Raw genomic sequence first — 18,783 nt, 5'->3', positions numbered from 1 at the left:
AAAAGACCAGGGGAAAAACCACAGAAAACAAGTGTAAATGGGGATACAAGTGTAATTCTCAGAAGACTGTGTTTGTGAGGAGCTAGCTAAATTAAAAATAGACAAGGCAATGGGGCCTGATGGGATACATCCCAGGGTACTCAAGAACTCAGACAGGTTCTGGCAGCTCTGTTGTCCCATCTTTTCAATGCTTCCTTAGAGTCTGGTGCGGTCCCGGAGGACTGGAGAAGGGTGGATATGGTCCCTCTGCACAAAAGTGGAAGTAAGGAGGAGGCTGGGGATTGTAAGCCAGTTAGTCTGACCTAGGTAGTGAGTAAACAAATGGAAACACTTCTTAAGCAGAGGAGAATAGTGAGAGTTCTAGAATTCAATGGACTGCAGGACCCGAGGCAGAATGGATTTACAAGCGGCAGGTCTTGTAAGACGAATCTGATTGATTTCTTTAACTGGGTAACCAAACAATTGGATTTGGGAGAAGCGCTAGACCTAGTGTACTTGGGCTGTAGCAAAGTTTTCGACACAGTGCCACATAGGAGATTGATAAATAAACTGAATGCTTATGGTATGAACCCTAAAGTGATGAACTGGATTAAAAGCTGGTTAAGTGGAAGGCGACAAATGGTAGTGGTAAATAGAGTTTGCTCAGAGGAAAAGGATGTTGTTAGTGGAGTGCCGTAGGGGGTCTGTCTTTGGCCCAGCTCTATTTAACATCTTTATGAGTGATATTGCGGAAGGATTCTCTAGCAAAGTGCGCCTTTTTGCAGATGATACCAAGTTTTGTAATAGAGTAGACACCCTGTCAAGTGTGGATAACATGAGAAGGGATTTGGTGAAGCTTAAAGAACAGTCAAGCAATTGGCAACTAAGATTTAATGCTAAAAATTGCAGGGTCATGCACTTGGGCTGCAAAAATCCAGGAGAAAGGTATAGTATAAGAGGTGAGGAACTTATGTGTGCAGAAGAAGAACAGGACTTGGGAATAATTGTGTCTGATGATCTCATGTTAGCAAAACAGGTAGAAAAGGTGACAGTAAAGCCAGGAATGTGCTTAGGTACACAAAGAGAGGAATGGTCAGTAGGAAAAGGGAGATAAGTTTTGGCGAGGCCCCATTTGGAATACTGTGTGCAATTTTGTCATACCTTCAAAAAGATATAATAGAAAGTAGTCAGCGCAGAGGGCTGCTACAAAGTTGGTTAGTGGTCTTTGTCATAAATCGTATGGGAACAGTCTTACAGAACTTAATATGTATACTCTAGAGCAGGGGTGTCCAACCTTTTGGCTTCCCTGGGCTGCATTGGCCAAAAAAAATGTTTCTGGGGCTGCACAAATGCGCAAACGCTGCAGCAAGATGGTAAACACCCAGGGGCAGCAGAGTAAAACACTGCATTGCCCTCGACCAGGGCCGCACAAAATACTTCACTGGGCTGCAGGTTGGACACCCCTGCTCTAGAGGAAAGACAGGATAGAGAGGGAATATGATAACGATGTGGTATTAATGTACAGGAGGTGAGTCTTTTTCAAATTAAGGCAAATTCTGGAAGGAGAGGGCATATGATAAAGTTAAGAAGTGATAGGCTCAGGAGTAATGTAAAATTATTCTTCACAGAAAGGGTAATAAATGCTTGGAATGGTCTCCTGGTGGTGGAGACAAAGATTATCTGAATTCAAGATGTGTGGGATCTCTTAGGAAGAAGATAAGATGGTGGTGAAGTGCAGACTGGATGGGCCATTAGGCCTTTATTTGCCATCATGTTTCTATGATGATGCTTCCTTTGCTGACAGGTGTGTACAGGGGCAGAGGAGGAATAGAGTAATTCAACTTTAACTGCAAAGCGCCAAACGATGTTCCTACTCCCACTTCATACTGATCCACTGTAATCAACTGCTTCCGCAGATCAGATCCCTTGAAAGACTCAACTTTAGGAAAGCAATAAAAACATACCTTTTCAATTAACTCACCCACCATGACCAATGGATTACAAAGAAATGTATATTGGTACTAGATCCTCAGTATGTGTCACTTTAGGCTAAAATTTGTATTGAAAAACCTTGCACTGTAACTATGGCAAATTTAACCTGTAAACTGTATATTGGAATTAGGTCCCCAGTATGTGTCGAATTAGGATAAAAACTTAATTCGAAAAAACTTGTGCTGTAACTATAAAATTGTAACCTGTTAACTATATATATTATGTATGTTAATCTGTAACCCATTCTGAGGAAAACAAATTAAATAAATAAGTATGCACACAGCGCCTGATTCTGGAAATGGCACCTGCCGCGATAGGAGCCTGCAAAATGGGCACCCACCGTGTGTCAATCACCGGTAGGCGCTGCATACAGAATCACATCTATTTTTTGTACAGATGCCTTAAATGTAGCCTGGCATTTTAGAGGCCTACATTTAAGGCCTCTCACACCAACAGAAGCGCCGAGGCATACCTATGGACACATAAAGCCACTTCCAGCATAAGCCTTCTACTCAACCAGTTTCTGACTTAGCCCATCACTTTGGGACCCATCCCGAGGGCACTCAGTTTATTTATTAGACGCTTGTGTGAAACACTGTCAAAGGCTTTGCTAAAATCTAAATACACCACATCTAATGCACTCCCGCTACCCAATTCTCTGGTCACCCAGTCAAAGAAATTGATCAGATTTGTCTGACAAAACCTACCTCTAGTGAATCCATGTTGCCTCCGATCCTGTAATCCACCAGATTGAAGAAACTTCACTATCCACTGTTTTAAAAGTGTTTCCATTAATTTGTTTATTACAGAAGTCAGACTTACCGGCCTGTAATTCCCTACTTCTTCCTTACTTTCACTTTTGTGTAGAAGGACCACATCCGCTCTTCTCCAGGCCTTCAGTACCACTCCCGACTCTAGAGACTCATTGAAAAGGTCAGTCAGTGGAGCCACCAGAACTTTCCTAAGTTCCTTCAGCACCCTCCGATGTACACCATCCGGCCCCATCGCTTTGTCTACTTTTAATTTAGCTAGCTCCTCACGAACACAACCTTCTGAAAATCAATCAGCGTCTAACACTCCTCCATCCCTATTAGTGTTTGTCTTCTGTAGTCCCGCTCCCGAGGTTTCAGCCATGAACACAAAACAGAAATATTTATTAAGCAATTCAGCCTTTTCTTTATCAGCTTCTACATATTTCTCCACTTCACCTTTCAGTTTCACAATGCCACTTTTACACTTCTTCCTAGAACTGTTTTATCCAAAACATGTCTTGTTGCCCCGTTTTACCATGTCAGCTATTTTTTCTTCCATTTACATCTTTGCTTTCCTGACTATTCAACCAACCTTTCTTAACTTTTCCAGATATTTTTGCCTGTCTTCCTCTTTCTGTGATCTTTTATATTTTATGAAAGCTAACCTTTTATTCCTTATCTTCTCAGGTACTACTTTTGAGAACCAAAGTAGACTTCTTTTCCTCTTACTTGCCTCACAAAATGGTCTGTCATCCTTACAATAACACCTTTCAGTCTTGCCACCTTACAGATGTTCACATCCAGACAACAATTCCTTGAAGTAATCTCCCATCTGAACAAAGTTCATTTTTTAAGAGTCTAGAACCTTTACTTTTGAATAAGCCCTCTCTATACCCATCTCAATATTAAACTGTACCATGCAGTGATCACTGGATGCCAGATGATCACCCACTATAACATCAGAAACACTTTCGTCATTTGTAAGCACTAAGTCCAGTATGACCCCATCCCGCGTAGGTTCCATTACCAACTGCTGGAATAGTTCTCCTTGTAGAGAATTCAGGATCTCCCTACTTCTAGAAGATCCTGCAATAGGGATACCCCAATCAATATCCAGCATTTTAAAATCACCTATTAGTAAAACTTCCCCTTTTTTAGATATATTCTGAATGTCTACAATATTTTTATTTATTTTATTTAAAATTATTTATAACCCGCTTATCCACAAATCTAAGCGAGGAACAAAATCACACACAAAATCACTTTAAATGATACAGACAAATTCAAAACAGCAAAGCAAAACAGGGTAAAAAAAGAACAGCCACAATTCACACTGCCACATTACTTACACCAAAAAGCACTCAAATACAGTTTTAATCCCCTTTCTAAAAGACCAAAGCATTTCAGATTGGCGTAGAAACAAAGGCAAAGCATTCCATAGCGCCGGGCCCTGGACAGAAAACAGACTTGTAATTCCCCGTAAGCCTCACCACCGCTAAAGATGGAACACCTAAACTCAAGCTATCTGAGGACCGTAACTCACGCGAAGGACAATACCACTGCAAAAGAGAGAACACTTGATGGGCAATTATATTGAAAAACCTTAAACATCACACAAAGAATCTTAAAATCGACCCACATACCAATTGGCAATCAGTGAAGCTCATGAAGTATCGGAGTAATATGATCGAATTTTGAAGCATGAACGATAAGGTGTGCCACAACATTTTGCGCCAGCTGCAATGCTTGCAAAACATATTTAGGCAAGCCTAAATAAATGGAATTACAATAGTCAAGCAAAGGTGTTATCATAAACGTGATGACTTTCGAAAGTTATCATTTGAAAGATAGTCGCATAACCTCCGTAATAAACGCAGCTTAAAAAACACGGCGGAAATAACAACCTTAATTTGAGGTTTGAAAGACAGCATGAAATCAAACCCAACTCCCAAGTACCTACACTGCATTTGTACAGGAACAGCTTCGCCGGCAAATGAAATCTTGGAAGGACAAGCTTCCAAGTTTTTTCCATGGCCAATGTATAACACCTCAGTCTTCTTAATATTGAGTTTTAATTGATTTTGAGACATCCATTCCTGAATGATAGAAAAATAGTCATACAAGTATGATAAAGCTTCAGCCTGTGATTTTTCCATAGGGGTAAGGATCTGAATGTCATCAGCGTAAGGATGAAACATAACACTTAACGAATGCAACACCTTACACAAAGGGAGCATATAGATATTAAATAAGACCGCTGACAGACAAGAGCCCTGAGGAACCCCGCATGACAAAGGAACCCAATCATAAGAACATAAGCATCGCCTCTGCCGAGTCAGACCATAGGTCCATCATGCCCAGCAGTCTGCTCCTGTGGCGGCCCCCCAGGTCAATGACCTGTGAGTGATCTATTATTCTAAAGCATTTTGTACTGTATAGTAACCCTCTAATTGTACCCTTTAATCCCCTTTTCCTTCAGGAACTCGTCCAATCCCATTTTGAAACCCAAAATCATACTCTGCTGTACCATCTCTTCTGGAAGCGCATTCCAGGTGTCCACCACCCTCTGAATGAAGAACTTCCTAGCATTTATTCTGAATCTGTCTCCCTTCAATTTTTTTGAGTGTCCTCTAGTTTTTGTTGCCCCCGCCAGTCTACCTTCTCTATACCCTTCATGATCTTGTAAGTTTCTATCATATCCCCTCTAAGTCTCCGCTTTTCCAGGGAAAAGAGCCCCAGTTTCTCCAGCCTCTCAGCATATGAAAGGTTTTCCATGCCCTTTATCATTTTTGTTGCTCTTCTCTGGACCCTCTCGAGTATCGCCATATCCTTCTTAAGGTACGGCAACCAGTATTGAACACAGTACTCCAGATGCGGTCGCACCATCGCCCTATACAGCAGGAGGATAACCTCCTTGGTTCTGGTAGTGATACCTTTTTTGATAATGCCCAACATTCTGTTCACCTTTTTTGAGGCCGCTGCGCATTGTGCCGCTGGTTTCATTGTTTTATCCACCAAACCCCTCAAGTCCTTTTCTAGGTTGCCTTCCCCCAATATCATCCCCCCCATCGTGTAGTTGTACATCGGGTTTCCTTTCCCTATGTGCATGACTTTACATTTCTCTACATTGAAGCTCATCTGCCATTTATTTGCCTACTCACTCAGTTTGTTCAGGTCCCTTTGAAGTTCTTTATATTCCTCAACAGATCTAACCTTACCGGAGAGTTTTGTGTCGTCCGCAAATTTTATAACTTCGCACCTCATCCCTGTTTCCAGGTCATTAATAAATATATTGAACAGCAGTGGTCCCAGCACTGACCCTTACGGGACGCCACTCGTGACCCCTTTCCAGTCAGAATAGTGTCCCTTTACTCCTATCCTCTGTTTCCTGTTCGCCAGCCAGTTTCTGATCCATCTGTGTATGTCCCCTTCCACCCCGTGGTTCCACAGTTTCCTTAGTAGGCGCTCATGAGGTACCTTGTCGAAGGCTTTCTGGAAGTCCAGGTATACTATGTCTATGGGGTCACCTTTGTCCAATTGTACGGTACTGGGGTTCAAGAAAGGATTGGACAATTTCCTGGTGGAAAAGGGGATAGAAGATTACTGTACAGGTCCTGTACCTGTTGGGCCGCCGCATGAGCGGGCTGCTGGGCGCGATGGACCTCAGGTCTGACCCAGCGGAGGCATTGCTTATGTTCTTAAAAAGTGCAGTAGGTTCATTTGGCATGATCTTCCACTACAGAAACCATGCTGGCTTGTTCTCATCAGCTTATTTTTTTCTATATGCTCATTGATACTGTCCTTGATTAATGATTCATAGAAACATAGAAATAGACGGCAGATAAGGGCCACGGCCCACCTAGTCTGCCCACCCCAATGACCCTCCCCTACCTTTCTCTGTGAATAGATCCCACGTGTCTACCCCATTTGGCCTTAAAATCAGGCACACTGCTGGCCTCAATAACCTGAAGTGGAAGACTATTCCAGCGATCAACCACCCTCTCAGTGAAAAAGAATTTCCTGGTGTCCCTGAAAGGGTGGTTGATCGGTCATCTTCCCCAGAACTGAGGTTAAGCTGACCGGTCTATAATTCCTTGGGTCACCTCTGGATCCTTTCGTGAAGATAGGTGTAACATTTGCTATTCTCCAGTCTTCCGGGATTACCCCTGTTTTCAAGGATAGGCTGCAAATCTGCTGTAGTAACTCCGCTATTTCGTCTCTAAGCGCTTTTAGTATTCTCGGGTGGATTCCGTCTGGGCCCGGAGATTTGTCAGTTTTTAGTCTATCTATCTGTTTGAGTACATCTTCGAGGCTTACCTCCATGCACAATAATTTTTCCTCTTGATCCCCCTTGAAAAATTTTTCCGGTTCCGGCACGTTGGATATGTCCTCTTTTGTGAAGACCGACGAGAAGAACGTGTTTAATCTGTCCGCCACCTCCTTTTCCTCCTTTACCATTCCCTTCCTGTCTCCCTCATCCAGGGGTCCCACCTCCTCCCTCGCCGGTTGTTTTCCTTTCACATATCGAAAGAATGGTTTAAAATTCCGTGCCTCCTTGGCAAGTCTCTCTTCATACTCTTTCTTTGCTGTTCTGACCACACGGTGACATTCTTTTTGATGCTTCCTGTGCTCTTTCCAATTTTCCTCGGTTTTATCCTTTTTCCATGTCCTGAAAGATTTTTTCTTGTTTCCTATCACCTTCCTAACTACATTGGTTAACCATGCTGGGTCTTTTGCTTGATTCTTTCTGCACCCTTTTCTAAATCTGGGTATATACCGGTTTTGCGCTTCGTTTACCATGTCCTTGAATAAGGTCCAGGCTTGCTCCACCGTCTGTGCCTTTCTGGAGCTGACGGAGCAAGCCCGGTCATTTGCTACAACACAAAATGACCGGTTACCCAAAAAAGACCCAAATCAATCCAACACCATGCCCATGGCCCATAATCTCGCTAACAAAATTGGATGATTAATCATGTCAAAGGCCGCAGACACATCCAATAACACCAAAAGTACGAAACTCCATGTATTATGGCAGAGCTTGATGTACCTTTTACCCGGCTGTTTCTTTTGGTAGTTACTATTGCTCTGTGTGTTGTATTCTCAATAAAAATTGTTTGAATGTAACCACTCTAAAAAAAACCAATGTAAATATATTTACAGTTCTTTCTTTCCAAATTGATCCACAGTGCCTCTTCCTTGCCCTGCAGATCCGTCAATTGTGTGGCATTAATATGATTATTAACAAATAACACTACTCCCCCCTCTTTTTCTTCCTACCCTGTCTTTCCTGAACAGATTATAGCCCAGTATAACTACATCCCAGTCGGGGGTCTCTTGTGAACCACATCTCCATAATTGCCATTATATCCAACTCATCTTTTTCCATCTTAGCTGCTAGATCCGGAATCTTGTTACCCATACTTCAAGCATTAGTATATACTGCTTTCCAGACATTGTTGCTTTTCCCATCCATGTTAGAAGTATTCAGTGATTTGCTTACCTGAGGGTTTATACTCACCCATAGGCTTTGATTACCCTGCCCCATCGCTTCTAGACTAAAGCCCTCTTCAATAGATTAGCCAGCCTACTGTCAAAGACCCTTCTTCCCTTCTTTAATAGATGCATTCCATTCCTGCTCAGCATCCCTTGGAAAATCATCCCATGGTCCAGGAAGCCAAAACGCTCTCAGTGACACCATCTACGTAGCCATGCATTCATCTATAGGATGTGAGCTTTTCTGCCCAGGCCTTTACCCTCAACAGAGAGGATGGATGAGAATACCACCTGCGCACCTGACTGCTTCACCTTCTCTTCCAGAGCCATGAAGTCACTTTTGATACATTAGTAGGAGTACCTGGCAGTTATCATTAGTGCCAACGTGGATGAGCAGTATCGAATAATAGTTATCAAGCTTGATGAGTCTCTGCAAGCTCTCCATAACATCTTGGGTTTTGGCACAAGGTAGACAGCATATCTCCCGGGACATCATGTCTTGTCTGCAGATAGACGATTCTCTACTCCTCAGAAGGGAATCACTTACCACCATTACTTTACGCCTCCTAGTGGTCAAAGATCCCGTAATTTGGGGGATTTCAAGCTTTGGCCCTTCCTCTCCCTGGGGTGCTCTTATCTCCTCCACTTCCAAGGCTGCATACTGATTCTTTAGTTCAAGGGTGGGTGAAGTCACAGTACCAATCTTGCAGGGTTCCATAATCTGAGTCAAGCTGTCTTCCCTCAGCACAGCCTCTTCTTCCCCACTGCTAGAAATCACAGATGCTTCTCAGTCTTGCCACCTCTTCTCTAAGTTCCTTTACTTCCTTCATGAGGGATTCTAGCTGAAGACAGGTTGCACAAAGAACCACTCCCTCTGCTTGGGCAAAATGTTCTGTCTGCACAGAGATAGAAGCTGTAACCTGAGAAGCAGCTTTGAAGACATGATGTTTCCCAGCCATACTGTGGTTGCAGAAACTTACACCTGGAAGAAAAAAGAAAGAGCAGAAAAATCCTACCAAAGCAATGCCCTGTTCCTGGTTGGCTGAAGCTCCATCTTGGGGTGGGCAGGAGGGAATTAACACCAAAGACTTTCCTCAACAGCTATTTGTGCCCTAATCTGCAACCTAAAATACTGATCTAGACTAAAACACTTTTTGTATGAAACCCTAACAGAGACTCTAAAGATACACTATTGCCCGATTTTGCTGAGCTAAAAAAGAGAACTACAATGAAATAACCTGCTATTTGCCTGCTAATTTTTTTCTGGTTACTGGACAAGCCACATGCAAAGCAGGACAGATACTATTTCCACTTCACTGTGTACTAAAACAATTTCTCAATGTATGTACATTTTTGCATGTACTGTACCTTTCTCCTTGCTATATATATATATATATATTTTTTTTTAATGCTCAGGTATTTTATCTTCACAGTTTATAAAAATTCCTCCAAGGGTTCCACTACATAGACCGTAAGAAGGGAATTTAATATTTAAAAACATGAAATAGCATTCATCCTCCTTACATGCTAGTTTTAGCTGCACCCCACTTCCCTTAATTAACCCCCCCTTTTACTAAACCATGATAGCGGTTATTAGCCTAGGGAGCCACGCTGAATGCGTCACACTGCTCCCGATGCTCATAGACACTCTATGAGAGTAAGAAGCAGCACGGAGCATTCAGCGCAGCTCTCTGCGCTAATAACCCCTATCGTGGTTTAGTAAAAGGGGGGGTTAGTTCTAGATTTGGATTATATCTAAAATAACCATTTCACAGTCTTATCAAAATAAAAAGCTAGGAATAAAAGATTAAGAATTTAAGAAATGCATTTATGAACAATCACAGATTTCTATTTGTTGTAGAATGAAAAAAAAAAAAAGTATGCATTGTAGCATTCTGCTCGGTACCAGCCTGAATTATCCTATTTAAAAAAAGGATCTTGGTATCAAAGGTTTTATTTTATAGCATTAATCCTCAATAGCAAAAAGTCTTCTTCAAAGCATATAGCAAAAAATATAGCAAACATCAGCACTTTCCTTGAATTTTTTTTTCTATCAATTTTGGTTTCAAAGACCTGGTTGATAAGACTACAAGAGCTCAAAGACAGCTCTTTGTGACTTTAAATCCCGAAATAGGCATGAATTTCCTAGGAACGTGCAAGTTTGCTCACAGTTCCTTGGTTCATAGACATGCGCTGAATTGTCTTGCGCGCAATTGTCTTAGCGCTTATTTGTCTGCGCTATTTTGTCTGCGCGCAATTGTCTTGCGCGTTTTTGACCTGTCACCCAGTTCCTTACATCCTGGTGAAGAGAAAACTGGAATATATTGTGTTATGGAGAAAGTGTTAGGTAAACTGAATTAGTTCCTCTTAAAAAGTTAGCTTGGCAGTAATTAGGTCAACTCTAACAAAGTTATGCACAGAAATATTGTGAGATGTCAAATATTTATATCTATTCTTAAGTTTCGCTATCACATTGAATATTTCTGTAGTTGCATATGGGACTTTAAACTCAACTTTAAATTACAGTATTTCTTGCCTTACAAAGGAGTTTATGTGATTGCTTTTGCTTTAAAAGTGATAGGTGGAGGAATTATTTTGTTTTTGGCTTACAGGGTCCTTCTAAAGAGAAATTCAAGTATTAGGACCATGCGGCGAAACAGGAATATGTGTCCACATAGTGCGGCCTGCAAAGTAGCATTATATTCACCAATCTACAGTATATACCACCCCAAAACCCAGTAGATGTCGCCTTAACGTTATGACTGGTAGCCTCCTTCCAAAGATAATAAAGATCTTTTACATGTCCATGTGAAGTCATCATTCTGCTATAAATGCAAGGATGGTATGGAGTTTTTCCTTCCCCAGAGAAAAACAAGTGATGCTGAGGAACAATTCCTATTTTGTTGGCACACAGCCCCATAAATACATCATCTATGTAAAAACTAGTATTGAGCGTCTGTGAAGCTTCAAACACTTTTGCTGCTACGTCTCCAGAAATGAGATATGCAGCTCCAGATGTATAATCAGGATAAGACAACCACTGGTATATTTCATATGGAACATAATACTTGCTATTTCTGTCCCTTCTGGGAGCGGATCCTCGATGGACTTTTCCAATCCACAAATCTTTAACATCAGTTTTCTCCAGACTTTGCAAATATGAAATAAGATTGGGAGTGTGGATAAAAATGTCGTCGTCTGCTGACATGATGAACTTTGCATGGGAGCAATAGGTATTTGCCCACTCGAACTGAAAAACTAATTTCAGAGTTAGATTGTGAAAGGTATCCAGAAAATCTTGCTGAATGAGATCATTGTACTGCTGGTCTTCCCATTTAAGTTTTGCTTGCAGCTTTTGTCTGTTCACAGGGTCTTTCTGAACTCCTAGAGCAAACATGATTTTAATATTGGCTTCATATTGTGAAAATATGTACTTCTCATTGCCCCAAGTTTGCCGAATCGCATCTCGCCTGTCTCTGCTTTCAGGTGAAGACTTTACAAATAACAGAAGAAAAACATCTTGTGCTTGACATTTTTCCTTGTGGTTAATCAAGTATTTGTACCGTGGCATCATATATATTTTGCTCTTGTTGATAGACAAGCTATCATTTATAAACTTGTAATTATTTATAAGGTATCTGTAGGGAATAGACTTTATATGGCCCACAACTGTGGTATCCTGCAGTCCCCACAAAAGCATAACAGACAGTATGAAACAAGAAGCAAATATTTGCAGAAATTGCCATTTTCTAACTCTCCTGGCACAAATATTCATTCTGAAAAAAATCCTTTTCACGTGTTCCACAAATTCGAGTTGGACAATTTTGTGTAGGGAAAATGTGGAGTTACTTCAAACTAGAATGCCAACTAGAGTGCACATGAATCACATTTGTCAACAATTTTCTGCACAGATGGCAATCATGGAAGGCACTAAAGTGTGAGGACTGCGCTTGAAAGTTCTTCCGCACTGACATTTCATCTTTTTCAGCTACTGCTCCCGATACTTAGATTTCTTCATGTACGGACTCAGGGATCTGTGGAATATGAAGCAGAAAAATGTTACCGATTTATTAACTTTCCCCTCCAAAATCAAATTTAACGTTAACAGTGGTACCAAATTTTTGAAAGGAAAATATTTTTGTTACAATTTTCATGTATTCTTTTGCTTCCTTTATTTTCTTTTTTGTTTCCTCTGTTTTTATTTGTTCTTTTCAGCAGTTTATCCCTGAGAGATATTTTTTAAAATTAGAATTATCTTTTTAATCCACTGCTCTCATTTGAGTTGCGCAGCACACCTTACATCCACACAATTCAAATCCGCAACCTAATCCAATGTTGCAGATGAAGAGGATGTGGCTCAACAGTAGCAGTTCTCATCTTCCATGCTGTCAAATGAGTGGTGCGCATTCCTAAATAGACAACAAGCTCGGGATGGGGGGGGGGAGAGAAACAACAAAAGAGCTGGGGGGAGGGGAAAGAAAGCTGAGAGATAGTGGAAAAAACGGGGCAGAGAGAAAGCTGGAAGTTGAACCTGCTGAGGGGAAAGATTATGCTTAGGAGGATTTTAAGCCAAATTGGGTTGAGTCTAAGGGGGGTGGTAGTGGGGAAGAATAGGAGAGGAGTGTCATATATCAGACAGAAAGAGGCCAAGCTGTCTGATGGAGTGATTCTCATAATTAAACCAGCACCAGCTGCCCTCATTTTTACCCAGTACTGTTTTTGCCACTGCTGTTTCTCTGCCTCAAACATGGTCATTGTTCTTAGTTTAGACCACTGCATACTGTTTATCGTTGACTTTGCAGAGTATTGTTCAGATTATATTGTCTTTGTTAGGGTTGTAACTACAGCTTCTCTGTGCTGGCTTATTCTCAAATTACTGCATTCTTAGCTGTAATTGTCATGCATTTTATTTAAATAATTTTTATTGGTATTTAAAGAAAAAAAAATGTAAATTTATTTATTTAAGCATTTATATACCACTTATAGTCTAAGTGGTTTACATTCAGGTACTCAAGCATTTTTCCCTATCTATCCTGGCAGGCTCATATTCTATTTAATGTACCTGGGACAATACAATATAATATAGATCATATGTATGAACAAAAGACAAAACCAACCAAAACAAACAAATTAAACAGTAGATTAACATTTAAAAGTGTTAATGATCAGTAATACTTCCATAAATATATCAAAAAGGACAGTATGGATGTACACTTTAATCAAGCAAATCATTATGGTTTAATAGGCACATGACTATAAGACTCCAATGGTTTCCATATTTAAGTAAATTTTTTTAGAGCATTTAAATCTCTCTGCAGCAACACGCTCATACTTGGCAGTTATACAAACTGTGTTCCACCAAGTTGTATTCCACCCTAGAAGCATCCTTCCAGTGTTGCAATATGATTTTAATAGCCAAATTGATCAAAATTCTTAGTAATTTTGCTTTATTATCAGATATTGTTTGTTTAAGTCCAAAATGGCCCAACACTATGATGTTTAATGTGAGTGGGTTCCTTTATATTCAACAAAGTGCTGATGGTATCCCATACGCGTAGCCAATACTCACTTATGCAATCACAAGAATATAATAAATGGATTAGAGTGCCAACCTCTTTTTGACACGACCAGCACTTATCAGATCTATCACCACCAATTTTGGATAATTTATAAGGCGTCCAATTGGCTTTAAGGAACACAAAAAAAATAAATTGGTTAGTAGCTGCCGATCTTAGTGATTTGTGAATGGAAGTCCAAATCTGTTCCCAACATTGCTCAGTTACTGCCTTCTTAATGTCAAATTCCTATGTATCTGTAGTGTAGTATCTTTGGGTGCGAAAATGAGTTGAACTGTAAGATTTTGTACCATTTAGAAGCAGCCCCTTTTTTAGATGTTATCACTGACATAAAAGACAGGCTCGGAGTGGAAGAACAAAGAGGTTAACTCTTCAAAAAGGTATTAAGGCAATGTTGAAGTTTTATCCACTTATAAAATTGGTTGGGAGGCAATGTGTATTTATGCTGTAATTCCTGAAAGGTTAACCACTTATCTTTTCTTTTTAGACCTATATCAACTTTGCCAACTTTATTGAAGGTAGTGGAAAAGGTTGTTGATTCTAAATTGGAAAATCATTTATAACAGAATGATATTTTAGACATGCATCATCAGTATGTTCTTTGAAGTGATCATAATATTGAGTCATTGTTAGTGGCAACACTGGATGAATTGTGCTGTGGTTTTGATTGAGGGAAGAGATTTTTGATGGCATTTCTTGACATCACAGCTGCTTTTGATACGTTAGATCATAATATATTGCTGGATAGATTTTTTGATTGTGGACTTTGTGGGAATGTCTTTCACTGGTTTCAGTCATTTTTGACTGATAGAAAAAGGAGGTCTATGTAACAGGTAGTGTTTCAAAATATAGGGTTGTTAAGACAGTGGTGCCGCAGGGCTCTGCTCTTTCGGTAGTCTTGTTTAATCTCTACCTTCTTCTGTTATTTAGACTTCTAGGAAACCTCAATGTTTCATATAGATTGTACGTTGATGATATTCAATTTTTTCCCCTATTGAAGGTTCATTACTGACCTCAATGCAGATATTGAATGATGTAATGAGCAATATTAAGAACTGGATGGATGCCAATAAGTTAATGTTGAATATCTATAAAGTTTCAAGTTTATTTAAAATTTATTATACACTTAATCAGACTTCTAGGTGGTGTACATCAATAAAAAGGTAATTATATAAAGGTACATTAAACAAATAAAATAAAAAAGAACATCTGAATTAGTAAATATAAACATCACTGGAGAAAGTTAGTATGACAAACAAGTGGATGGGACAAACTATGACAAAAGGAAAGAGAGAAAGAAATACAAAATTAAAAGAAAGGGAACATGGAAGGGACAAACAGAAGGTAGGGGGACGTAGTTGGGGGAACTATAGTTCAAAGGCGTCACTGAACAGAAAGGTTTTCAATTTGGATTTGAAGCAATTTAAAGTTGATCCTGATTCTAAAGTTGCATTAAATGTACTGAACATAGTTTTTCATTTTTCCACAGAGGTTTGTTTGGGTGTCATTTTGGATCCCCAGTTAACCTTTAAGTTACATCTGCAGAATGTGATTAAAAAGACTTATTTTAAGTTGCAGATATTGAATACACTTCAAATGTATGTATCAGGTTGTGATTTTAAACTATTTCTTCAATCTGTTGTGTTAGGTGGTTTGGTCTACTGTAATATTGTGCATTTAGGAATGACATCTTCTGACATGTGTGCATTACAAGTTATTCAAAATTCCATTATTTGAACTTTGGGATCAGGAAGTATAAACATGTAACTTCATATTTCATATCATTGTATTGGCTGACCATGGAGTAGAGAATGAAGTATAAGTTGTTATTGTTGGTTTATCTAAGCGTATATCATCACCAAAATACCTACAGGATTGTGTGACACTCTATGTGACCTCTTGGCCACTGCACTCTGCTACCCATTGCAATTTGGTTAGTCCAAATCATAAGAAATTACGTTTACAGACTATGAGATATAGTACTTTCCTAAGTGTGGGACCTGCTGAGTGGACCAGAATACATCAAGCAACAAAAAGATTTGTGTAAATTTCAAAAAATTGTTAAGTAAAACTGTTTTGTAAGATGAAGTATGATGATTGATGCCTTTTATATGAATTGGCAATCAAACATGTTTTTTTGGACATGTTTGTTTTGTTCTGTTATTTTTTTTAATTATGCATGTTTGGTTGTAATCCGGATTGTTTAAAGGCAGAATATAAATAAACTATAAACTGTACTTAAATGGGTAAATCAAGGTTTGAAATAATTGTCAGTCTACCTTATACAAATACTAAGTAGCTTTGATAGGTTTCCTTTCTGTGATTCAGTTATTTTTCAGGATCTTAGGCCCCAATGCTCAAGAGCTTTCCATGCTGTTTAGACTCCTTAAACCAGTCTTGGCACAGAAGCTCTGCCTTTGATGCTCAAAACAGCAGCCTATGCAAATGAATTTCAAGGAACTGATTAGTATTTAAATGAAGCAAAATTTTCCATCAGGTTTGGACTTGCCGGTAGCTGTTGTGCAGGTGTTCTGTGAATATATGTCCTGTACCTATGCAATGGACACCCACGCACAACTGCTGCACCCATTCTAAACTTTTTTTTTTAAATCCAGACTGCTTCTTTCTTGCCCGCAATCAACTGAGCCAGCAGAGAAGAGCCACCTCAACTGATTATGGCTCCAGTGTTGGCTCAGCTGATCACAGGCTATGCCTACCAATCCTCTCATCTGAGTAGGCGCCAACCACAGTTCCTCTCCCTTTTACCGAGGCCACTCCACACAAATAGTGTGCATAATAATTTGCATGCTATTGTGCTGAGCATCGCCCTGTAAATTAAAATCGCTCCCAAACAGTATTTATTACCATGTTGGAGCATTGTGCATCCTGCTCTTAGTGCTTAGTCTTATGTTTCTGTTGTTTCTCTTTAGTTCAAACGAGCTAGCATAGAAAAGCTTAAACCCTAAAATTAATAAAATCATGCCCATCTCTTTCAGTCCTCATACTCTCAACTTGCAAATATTTGAAACAAAGATCAAGTCCTTTATTGGCCCAAAATATACAATAGGGGAGATACTGAATTTTGACCACTATTGACACGTTCTTCCCCACAAATGACAAATTTTTCATTTATACATGAGCAATTCAATACAGACCAATATTTAAATCAAGAATGTTTCTCATAATACATTCACAAATAAAGTTTGTACATTTCTCTGTAGCTGTGTTGCGTTAAGAAAGAGTTTTGCTGAACAGGTATTTTACTGACTTGATATGTACACTTCCCCCTCCCCATTTGCGGTTTCAACACTCGCGATTTCACATATTCACAATTTTTATGGGGGGAGGGGGAAACCCCCCCCATAGTATAGCACGTTCCTGCCTCTCTCCAGCCTTCCACCACAGCACCTTCCCCCCCAGGAATAGGAAATGGCTGCCGTGAGCTCCCGTCGTAGTCTTGAGAGACTACGGGAACTCATTGCAGTCATTTCCTATTGGCGATCTGCACGGGGCAGAAGCGTTGGAAGATCGCTCCTGCCCCGAAAGCCTGTTAGACCATCAGGTAAGGCCAGGATGCCGGGAGGGAAGGCGGCAGGGAGGCAGGTCAGAGCCGGGCGAGAAGATATTCACGATCTTTCCCTATTCGCGGTCTGGCTCTGCCCTTATCCCCCGTGAATACCGAGGGAGAAGTGTAGTGCACACCTCAAAGATAGACAGATGCAGCTCCTTCAAAGGTGGTTAAATCATGAAAAATCTAGAACCAACCTTAAATTGCTTAAGACTACTGATTTTTCTCTTTCACCACAAACTAGAAAATTTCCAGTTCCACAGTATATCCACCGCAGTTCTTTTTCAAAAGGGGAACCAGGTGCACATCACACTCTATCCACATTTCTATCAAGTGACCCACTGCTATACCCAGATCATAACAATGAACTCTTTAGTTTTAACCTAAGTTTGCAAAAATTTCTAAGGACTAGATGTCCCTAGGGTCCTGGAAGTGAACAAATAGAAAAATACAAAACAAGTCTTACTGTTCTATTTTATGATACTACCGACTTCTCTCTGTTGAAAATTTTTTGCAGATACATGTAATATAAGAAAATTACTATTTGCACCACATCACACTGGGAGAATTTTCTACTTGGTTAATTAATGTCTTAACATAATTATCATAATGCAACCTGTTTTCCTTCTTGAAGATAGGAAACAGGGGCAAAGAAAGTCTAATGTAACCAGGCCATGTGATGTAAGATGTCTTACTTCACCTCCAATCCTGCTAGCTAGGAAAGCAGGCATAATCCATAGTCTGAGTCACTGAAGCACTATCATTAACAAAAGAGGGCATTGTATAATTTGGTAATACAACATTTTAAATAAAAATTTAAGAATTTTAGTCTACAAGTATTTTTCCAATAAATATACAGCTTTGCCTTTTATTGGCAATCAGTTAAGAAATGATAGCAAGTAAAGTAGCAAAGGAAAGATTAGGTTCTTACCTCGGTAATCTTCTTTCTAGTAGACAGACACTATTCCTCATCTTGTGGATAATCAATCCCTTCTTGCGAGAATTCTTGTAGAAGCCTCTTAGCATTCTTTTGCTCCACCTCCTATCTATGTACTGTCCTCTAATTCCTCAGTTCGTACCAAAGCCCTGGAGAGGACATGGGGTAGGGGGATGCTCCCCAAGAAACATATATGTTCTGCTCATATCATTAAACATATAGCAGATAAAACAAAACTTCAGCATTTGCAATACATAACAAGGTGAAAACAAACAAGTCATCAACCAGAGCACAACCTGCACTAAGATTCTTCACAGTGGCAGTCAAGGCTGGATATAGGAAAGAAACAAGATGTTAGGAATAGTGTGTCTGGGTTACTAAGGCAAGAACCTAATATTTCTTTAATGTGCGACAGACACTCTTATTCCTGAACTTGCAATACATATCAAAGCTGTCCCTAGAGCTTAGGATAGGAAAGATGTGCCT

General features: G+C 39.9%; 3 protein-coding genes across 5 annotated transcripts in view; 1 reads left to right on the top strand and 2 right to left on the bottom strand.

Moving 5' to 3' along the window:
- Window positions 1-18,783, top strand: part of MCF2L2 (MCF.2 cell line derived transforming sequence-like 2) — a 306,030-nt gene that overhangs the window by 170,690 nt on the left and 116,557 nt on the right. The window lies entirely within an intron of this gene.
- The window catches only part of LOC117366333 (lactosylceramide 1,3-N-acetyl-beta-D-glucosaminyltransferase-like), a 169,097-nt gene that overhangs the window by 53,968 nt on the left and 96,346 nt on the right, over window positions 1-18,783 (bottom strand). The gene's annotated exons all lie outside the window — the stretch shown is intronic.
- B3GNT5 (UDP-GlcNAc:betaGal beta-1,3-N-acetylglucosaminyltransferase 5) overlaps window positions 10,127-18,783 on the bottom strand; it is a 104,996-nt gene continuing 96,339 nt past the window's right edge. Inside the window, exon 3 of one of the 2 annotated variants that reach the window (XM_033957594.1) lies at window positions 10,127-12,250. In XM_033957594.1, coding sequence (XP_033813485.1) covers window positions 10,855-11,991 — 1,137 coding nt within the window. In that variant the 5' untranslated portion in view covers window positions 11,992-12,250 and the 3' untranslated portion in view covers window positions 10,127-10,854. The remainder of the gene's footprint in view (window positions 12,251-18,783) is intronic. The other variant, XM_033957593.1, reaches the window with a different exon arrangement.

The sequence above is a fragment of the Geotrypetes seraphini genome, chromosome 9 (genome assembly GCF_902459505.1).
Source record: "Geotrypetes seraphini chromosome 9, aGeoSer1.1, whole genome shotgun sequence".
Lineage (NCBI taxonomy): Eukaryota > Metazoa > Chordata > Amphibia > Gymnophiona > Dermophiidae > Geotrypetes > Geotrypetes seraphini.
Note: the sequence above shows the minus strand (reverse complement) of the source record. Positions and strands in the feature narration are given on the sequence as shown.